We start from the raw sequence: 9,513 nt of genomic DNA, 5'->3' as shown, positions 1-9,513 counted from the left end.
CAATTTCAACAAAAGAACTGCAGACAAAGCTCAACAAAAAAGTCCTTTAATCCTTTAATCACTCACACTACAATAAAATGCTGTTATGTAAAGCCTATCTCCCTTCAGCATTACCAGTGCCAACATTTATCTGAATCACATACAACACAAAAGAGCTGATTTTGAAATCTGGTAGGAGAGACTCTGATGACAGGTATGACGAGCAGAAGGACCATCTAAAGTGATTTAATTCAAAGTTTGGGCACATAGAAAGTCTTTACATATAATCATCTCAGCTAACAGAGAAAGCTCAGAAGAACTGTGAAAAAATTAATTAAAAAATTAAGTGTGACGGTCCAGTGCAAGCTAATGGTGGGACAGCACCTCATTAACAGGGTTTTAATGTGTGTGTGAGAGAGAGAGGGATAGGGTGGGGGAGCTCTCTCTCTCTCTCTCTCTCTCTCTCTCTGAAAAATTTAGAACGTTCTGATTGCAAAATCAAACATGAGCAGGTCGAAGTCAAACTAGCACAACACACAAGAGCCAAATCATGAACAAACAAAGTACTGCTCCCCCAAGAATGTGCCAGAAGAACTGTTTTGACAGAGTCATTCCTGAAAGCCTTGAGGTCGACTAAGACCCACACCCAAACATCCTCAGACCCTGCAGGACTTCTCCTGGTATGGGCGGTTGTGTGCTCCTGAGTAGCCAGCTCACAACATCAAGGAAAGGTTTTCACGCAACAGACAAAAACCTTCAGAACTGAGATTTTATTTGGGAATATTTTGGGTGTTTACAGCGTGACAGAGATACAAGCACAAACTAGACAGCAAACAGCAGACACGATAGACCTTAGCCAGTAGTGAGAAGAGAAACGTCAAGGTACTTTTGAAATATTCTTTATCTTTATCTGATATTAATCACTTTATATATAAAGGAGCATTACATGAAAATTGCACAATTTACAGGCTTTGGGAAAACATTCTTCCCAACCATTCTATTCTGGATATTAACTATATATTAACTACTTATGAACTCTAGATAATGACTACTATAACTTCTGAAATACACATGAACTAGATACTGAATGGAAAAGCCTACCTTATTTCACACGTTGATTATTATCCAATAACACTTTATTTAACAGTAAGACATATCAATTGCTTAGAAATCTTAGAATGAATGAATTAAGTATTATTTATATAGTGTATTTCAAGGAATCCAAGGTTGCTTTATAATTAACACACACTCAGCATTTACCTCCAGTCACACACCAGTGAGAAGTGGCAGCAAATTGCACACAGTGTACTCTCAAACAGAAACCCTGCCCCCTGGGATGGGACACACACACACAGTGTACACTCAACCAGACCCCTCAGGCCTCTGGGGGACTGAATCAGGTGCCTGGAGGGGAGAGAGAGGACACCACCCAGGAGAGAACATCATCCACCACTAGGCATGCAGACACACAATCATTCACACACACACACACACACACACACACACACACACACACACACACACACACACACACACACACACACACACACACAGATGACCTCATGGTCCTCACGTTCTAACGTGTGATGGCATCATTTCCAAACTGATGATATATTGTCTGACTTTGCAAGTTTGCATAATGGCAGAGTCCAAGCACACAGTGTTAATTGTCATCTCTGAACAGCTAACATCTGATATTAATTACATTAATGCCATCCTCTATGAATTATCATCACTGCCGCTAGTGATTATACATTTGGAGAAGAAATTTGGTTAACAAATATTTTCCAGCTGTTTGTAACAATGTCAGGAGATCTTAGAGAACCAGACTGTGACTTAGAGAGCCAGACTGATCAGCGTTCTGGAAAACAGTCCAGTTTTCAGTGCGTTACTGATTAGCTCAGCTTACCTCAGATCAGCTCACTGCTCTGTTTTTGGTTACCTCATCAATTTAGTCATTAATTATAAGCACACTCAGAGTTTTATATTCAGTAGGATGTTTATATATCCTGCATTCTCTAAAGGAGAAGGAATAACAGAGAAATGAAAGGATATAGGATGCAGTCCGCAGGAGAGATTCACAGGAGTAGCGCTAAAGTGTCAGTGACCGGAAACATAAATAAGGCACCAGTACTACGACCACAGATACATTGCTTGAACGTTATGGAAGTGTTGCTTAAGCGTTTCTGCAAAGGCTGACACAGAAAGCTGAACACTCACCAATAAAGGCAGTCTAGAAGGAGCAGAGGAACTCGAGGTTAGTGTATTTTTAACAGATATGCAACTGAAATACAAAGTCCATAAGGCTCAGTGAAACATGCAGCAAAATGAACCATAATTCTCTGCATCAAAATGAACCAAGCTCCTTGTGTCTCTCCTCCCTCCTCACCTCCACTCTACTCCTCTCCTCATCTCCTCCTCTCTCCCTCTCCTCCTCTCATGCGTCTTCCTTCACTTTGCTGTCGTAAGTGCCCTGGCCCTTGTAGGCCCCCACATAGCCGCTGGTGTCCGGCATCTCCTCTCGCCCCGCTCTGCCTCTCCCTCTGCCGGACTCGTCGAAGCGCTCTTTATGGGAGCCTGTGTACTTACTGCTGTCTGTCAGCCGGTCCACCGCGGAAGCCTTGGCCACTTTCTACACTCACACGCACACACACACACGCATGACTGAATGAGAGTGAGACAGGTGGAAACCAGAGAGTGAGGAGACAGTGACTGCAGTGAGGGTGAATGCGTGAGACCGCTGCTACCCACCGTCACGCCCACGTTGGTGGGCTCCTTGCCTGCGATGAGGCCATAAAGGCTCTGCAGCGCCTCCTCCTGGCCTTTCCCTTTAAAGCGCTTGGGTGCCAACTCTGTCATGGCCTGTGTGAACTGTTCGAATGTAATCACGCGTGCAGACTTGGCTCTACACAAATACACACACACACACGCACACGCAAACACACACACACACACACAGAAAGAGAGAGAGAGAGATTTAATATATGAATTTTATTATGAACTATAAAAGTGGTCTTGGAATTTAATCTGTATAGTTTTTATGTGTACACTGGCCTTTATTTCACTGTTCACTAAACCACTTCAAGATATTAAGTTCTTGATGTTTGCCTGGTGGTCATTAAGTGCTTAATGTTTTGTGGTGGTTCATTCTGCCAAAGCAGTGAGACCCTTCAGTGCCAGAGCTGCGAACCCCTGACTGAACTATAGTTCACATGACATAACATGACATCATTATTTGTAACATCACAGCAAAGCTGCACACAGATGAGGTCTGAGACATTTTTGACTGCTCATCGCCACCAAGATGATTTATATGTTGGGAAGATTTCAGGTGTTATTCAAGGAGTATCAACAAAACTAATCCCATACTAAACTAAACCCACCACAAAATACACAATTAATCATATGATCTAATCCTGAACTAATCTCGGGACTAACCCCAGACCAGTTCCAGGACTGACATGGGAACGAACCCAAGACATAACTGGCTTTGCTCTTTGCTCCCTCAAACACCTACTTCACTTTGCTGAAAACGATGTCCACATCGGTGCCGGTGACACCCTTCCCATCGATCACCTTGCAGTCTTTGCACAGTTTGGCAAAGTTCTTTCCATTCATTTCTTTCCCAGTGGCCTTGGAGTCACCATGCACAGCAAACTTCTGGAATGCTGCCTCCATATCCGCCACTGATGCTGTGCCAGAGCCCTCTGCCATGCTACCAGAAAAATCTAGAATATCAAGGAATATCACAGCAATTTGGACAAAAGAAAGAAAACAGGCATTAGAGAGAGAGAGAGAGAGAGAGAGAGAGAGAGAGAGAGAGAGAGAGAGTCCAGTCAGTTCAATATATATTTGTATTTCTGTGCATCCAAGCTAATTTAACCAAAGACTTTTCTGGTTCCTTCTTCACTGCTGTCTTCTGATGCAGGAGGTATATATTGTATAAATGTTGAAATAGTGTTGTGATGGTGATGTGTTACCATGATTCAGCATCTCTCCTTGCTATCCCATGAGCCTTTGCTTATATGCTCATTTACTCCATTAGTGAGATTAACTGCCAGACGGAGCTGATAAATGCTTGCTCGTTCTCGCTCGCTCTCTCTCTCTCTCTCTCTCTCTCACAGACAGAGACAGACACACACACACACACACACACACACACACACACACACACACACACACACACACACACACCAAAACATTTAACACTAAAAGCTCACTTAGAGCATTGCTATTCAGTAAGTCTTTTGATCACATCAGTACAGAAGCTTCTGATACATGACAGCATTGTTCCTACATATGAATTCTCCTCTTTTTTTTCTTTCCGATCACCAACTTTCACACGCACACATAAACACACACACACGCACACACAGGTGCACACACACATGCACACACGCGCACACACACGCGCACACACACGCACATGCCATATGCTCTGATTGTATTTAGGATAAAACCCTTTCTCTGGCAACCCCCCCATGTGCATATGTCAGGTGAAAATACTCATCACTGCAGTGATCATGGCACCAAACTCACTGGAGCTCAAATGGAAGAGTTTCATGGCATGACATCGTCATTAACCTCACAGAGTTAAAAGTGAATGCTACAAAGAGTCGCCTTCAAAAGTTTCTAAATTTTTGCCATGTCTGTTAACAATGAAATCAAGAACCTTTTCCAAGTATGTTCTATAAAAGTGTTATCTTCAGGTGCTACAAGAGATAATGGAAATGTCCTGTAAAATTGTATTGTACATGTGCTTTAAAGTTGTATTGTAAATGTGTACTGTAAAACATCCAGTAAATTTACTGTAATCATTTCGTGGTTGCATCAAAAGAGTTTATGTTCTGTGCTTTTTAGTGAAATATTTTAGTGCATTTCATGTGATGTTCATCTGTGAATAGTTAACAGTTAAACATATCAGAGCCATTGCATCATCGCAGTAAGCACCAGCAAGTAATAATTTTGCCATTATCCAGTGACAAATCTATGGTGAAGTTAAAAAGAATTGAAAATAATATCCCTGTGGTTCAGAGACAGAGTCAAGATTTTTTTGGGTGGGCTTTATGAAAACTGAATGGAGTTTGCATAGATAGCAACAAGTAAATCAATACACAAGCAAAAAGCTGTATTTCTAGAAACCATAAACTGCGACCACTGACATTTTCCAAAACATTTATAGTTAAGATTTTGTTAAGCACATAACATGTTTGAATCAATTTTCTACAAAAGACCAAGGAGAATTAACATGCTTAGCATTTAACATGTTTAAAGTGAAGATTTAACATGTTAACTGCCCTTATACTATTCTAGGTCACAATTATTTGTATGCCTTCGTGTCGTTGTTGGTGGGTATATATGTGTGTGTGTGTGTGTGTGTGTGTGTGTGTGTGTGTGTGAGAGAGAGATAAAGAGGTTGGCCTACCTGACACTGAGGAGAATGGGAACCTCCAAGTCTTGATGCGGATCTGTTTCTACAAGGATGCTGAGTGTGTGTCTGCGCATGCGTATGTGTGTACACGCCCTTGCCTGTTTCTACCAATATAAATGTGTGTGTCCGCCCTCCTTTCAGCTCTGCTCTGATGTGCGTGTCTATGTATTCATCCGCACGTGAGTGTGTGTGAGTGTGTGTGTGTGAGAGAGAGAGAGAGAGAGAGAGATGACGTAATACAGAGGGGGAGGAGAGAAAGCACGGCCAAGCACAAACGATGACATCACACTCTCTCTCCCTCCCTTTTTTCTCTGCTCTTCTCTGGTTTTCTATGTCTTCTTTCCATTGGAAATAATTTTATTCCCTCCTTCCATTCCTTTAACATGCATCCACCTCCCCTGCAGCCTTCATTGTTCAATTGCCTTTGCTCCTCCTTCCTTTCTGTCTCTCTCTCCCACCACACCCAACTCAGTCATTAGAAATGGCTCTGCAAACCAATTTGTACACACACACACACACACACACACACACACACACACACACACACACACACACACACACACACACACAGAGGGCAGGAAAAGTACCCACCTCCCTCAGTTTTCTCTATTTGCATTTCCAGTTTTATTACCACACAATAAACCAACTTTTTACATAAACACCTTTTCATTTATTTTTACACAATTTATCCAACTGACTCATAGTTCAGTCTGAGGTGGATGCTTATAATTAAGGGATATAAGTAATTATTTGGAAATGTATTTTAATAAGCCTGTAAATGAAATGTAAATGCCATTGTTTCCTTCAGAACACCTTTCTATTACAAAAACTTCACTGTATATAGGTAACATTCAAGACCGGTGTGAATTAATTCCTAGAATAGTTTAGCAATTATTAGTGAGGGCAGAGTTTACAAAAGAAAACTGCACAATTAACTTTATTGCTAATAAAATTTGAAGCTTTTAATTTAATGTTTTACTTTTAGTTTATTTTGAGATGGAAGTAAACTGATCTTTGGCACAAAATCTGAATGGATTTAGCAGAAGGCATCCTCCTGCAGGTGAGTGTTTGTGTGATGTGTTCATATGATGCATTGAGGCCAGCGTGAATCATGTCATAAAATGTGCACACGCGCACACAAACACAAACACACACACACACACACACACACACACAGTGCAAAAACGCTATAAATTCCACAGTTTACTGGCTCTCTATTGCCCATCCTTATTGCACGCAGGAGCATGTCTTCAGGTAGCGCAGGTCTCCTTAAGCCACTGTTCCAAACCTAAACTAGGGTGAGGAAAGCCCCATTCTACAGCCCTATTCTACAGCCCCATACTACAGCCCCATTCTACAGCCCCATACTACAGCCCCATGCTATAGTCCCATTCTACAGCCCCATGCTATAGTCCCATACTACAGCCCCATTATACAGCCCCATTATACAGCCCCATACTACAGCCCCATACTACAGCCCCATGCTATAGTCCCATTCTACAGCCCCATGCTATAGTCCCATACTACAGCCCCATTATACAGCCCCATACTACAGCCCCATTCTACAGCCCCATACTACAGCCCCATGCTATAGTCCCATTCTACAGCCCCATGCTATAGTCCCATACTACAGCCCCATTATACAGCCCCATTCTACAGCCCCATTATACAGCCCCATACTACAGCCCCATGCTATAGTCCCATTCTACAGCCCCATGCTATAGTCCCATACTACAGCCCCATTATACAGCCCCATACTACAGCCCCATTATACAGCCCCATACTACAGCCCCATTCTACAGCCCCATTCTACAGCCCCATGCTATAGTCCCATACTACAGCCCCATTCTACAGCCCCATACTACAGCCCCATTCTACAGCCCCGGGACTGCACTCACTCACCCAAGTCTCCACAAGACGAACAGCAGGAGTGACGATGCCCCTCGCCATGTCACTGTTCTGCCCCACTCACATACGGGAAAACATCAGAAACGGCACAATTAGTAAACTTTGGTGTAAACTCGGTATGAAAATAATTTCAATTAAAACTGACAAAGAAATTATACTATAAGTTATCACTAAGTGCAATGCAAAGAGATATCATCCCTTAGCTTGCTAACAAGAAATTCTTTCATAGACCACAAATGTAAATGTAAATGTAAATATAAATGTAAATGATTCCTGTGAACTGTTTAGTGAGAAACCATACTTTCTATCACTAAATTAAAAGCAACATAACAAGGTTCCATCTAGCTGTTCCGGTGGACTTATGCCACAATAAAACAAACAAACAAACAAACAACAAACAAAACCAGTAAATAAACCCAACTTTCAGACATATGTACACATATTTTAGGTTGATGGAAGTTGATCATCCTTTTCAAATTTCAACGTTTGAAATAAGAGTTTGAAATATGTTACATTTTTACAAATTATACCCTACATATATTCTAGTCTGTATGGTCTACAAATTGTAACAGGAAACATTTTCTTTTAATTTGCCGAAAGGGAGGCTTAAATTGATTACAACTCCAACAAGTTTCTTCATGATTTTTTACTATTATAAAAGCTACATATTGCCCTCTTGTGGCAGTTCAACGTACTGCAGTCTCTGATGATACTCAAATGATTCAACCAGTTTTCCTGTTGTAGAAGGACTCAGAGTCCATCCAAAAAGCAGAGAAGGAAGTTCTCAGATGGTGGTAGCGATGATTCTGGCTTTCTTTTTCTGTGGGGGACCTTATGTCACCTTTGCCCAAATTTTCAGGTTTAAACCCTGGTTATGCCTGGCAACCACTGGTTCCAGCTTTGCCCACTTACTTTGCCACCATCCACAGTCCTATCCTATATATCTCCATGAACCTCCGGGTGGTATAATCACACCCAGGAGGGGCTGACATATAGGATATTGACAATATTAGTTATTGACCATGCCAAAAAAAGTGTCTCGTGTTCCAATTCTCTTAGGAGTTCGGATAGAAATATCTGGTGTAAAGTACACACATACCAGGCCCCATGCTGGCTCAAATACTGTACTGCAATGCATTCTGGTCAATTGCTGAGGTTTGAGTGCACTACACAATGTTCAGGACAAGAATTCTGCACAGCATTGTGTTTTCGTTGCTCAAAGACGATCTATTCTCTCATGAATAGGTTGTTAATTCTCTGAATTAAGAAAGACTTGGTACATCCATAGGAGGGGTTAACATAACGTTGTGCTACAAATCTTTTTACAAAACTGCCTGAAGACTGAATTCAGCAACATTTTCAGAACTGTTACAAGAAATAATTAAACAGCTGTACCGCCACATGCTGCACACACACACACACACACACACACACACACACACACACACACACACACACACACACACACATACACGACATCATACATGGAATCAGACAGGGCTGGAAGCTACATGCATTATAGACCCTGTATCTTATGGAAATATTTATATATTTATAATTCATGCCATGATATGGACTCTGTGATAAGGGCTGTGGTGAGTTATTCCATGGGCACTGTTAAGGACAGAGTTAACAGACAATTGAAAATGAGGACTTTCCCCATCAGCTTACAGCTGCCAGACTGCCAACAAAGAAACACAATCTATATCCACCAGCTATGGATAACTAAGTTGCCTTACTTAAATAAGATGTTAGATGTTAGAAATTATATATTTTTCTATATCCATGTTTCCATTTCCATTTATCTTTGAATTAATTCATGATTTGGACACATACATTATAGGATCACACATGGCCAGCCTGTGTTGTATTCCACATGCATTATAGCATTAGAAATTTGCGGAGATTTGGACAGCCTCTATAAATGTTAATAATAAAAACTTTCAAATACTCCAGAAGAATCACATGTGCCATGTACAATTATTATAAATAAATGTATAGTATAAAACTAGCATGTACATATCATACTTAAATTCTATTAGCTCCTTCAAATGTATAGTATGTGGTATTTCAAATATAATTAGCAATTTCTGTCAAAAATGAAATTATATGTATTAATTATTAATATTTCTTAATATATTAATCAATTGTTGAAATGATTTTTATAAAATTATAAAAATGACATTTGGAGTTAA

General features: G+C 40.8%; 1 protein-coding gene across 1 annotated transcript; it reads right to left on the bottom strand.

The window, feature by feature from the left end:
• Positions 1-1,462: 1,462 nt before the first annotated feature.
• On the bottom strand, positions 1,463-5,594 carry tppp2 (tubulin polymerization-promoting protein family member 2). The gene is made up of 4 exons (XM_027028618.2): positions 5,405-5,594; positions 3,497-3,707; positions 2,731-2,884; positions 1,463-2,611 (listed from the first exon to the last, which is right to left on the bottom strand). The coding sequence occupies exons 2-4, from the start codon at positions 3,691-3,693 to the stop codon at positions 2,417-2,419; spliced, it is 546 nt and encodes a 181-aa protein (XP_026884419.2). The 5' UTR covers positions 3,694-3,707; positions 5,405-5,594; the 3' UTR covers positions 1,463-2,416.
• Between the last annotated feature and the right edge of the window lie 3,919 nt (positions 5,595-9,513).

The sequence above is a fragment of the Electrophorus electricus genome, chromosome 6, assembly GCF_013358815.1.
Source record: "Electrophorus electricus isolate fEleEle1 chromosome 6, fEleEle1.pri, whole genome shotgun sequence".
NCBI classification, from domain to species: Eukaryota; Metazoa; Chordata; class Actinopteri; order Gymnotiformes; family Gymnotidae; genus Electrophorus; species Electrophorus electricus.
Note: the sequence above shows the minus strand (reverse complement) of the source record. Positions and strands in the feature narration are given on the sequence as shown.

Coding starts and splice junctions, on each gene's coding strand:
- tppp2 (XM_027028618.2), bottom strand. CDS start 3,693: ATGGCAGAGGGCTCTGGCACAGCATCAGTGGCGGATATGGAGGCAGCA. Junction 2,885..3,496: donor ATCGTTTTCAGCAAAGTGAA/GTAGGTGTTTGA, acceptor GTATTTGTGTAG/AGCCAAGTCTGCACGCGTGA. Junction 2,612..2,730: donor CCACCAACGTGGGCGTGACG/GTGGGTAGCAGC, acceptor GTGTGAGTGTAG/AAAGTGGCCAAGGCTTCCGC.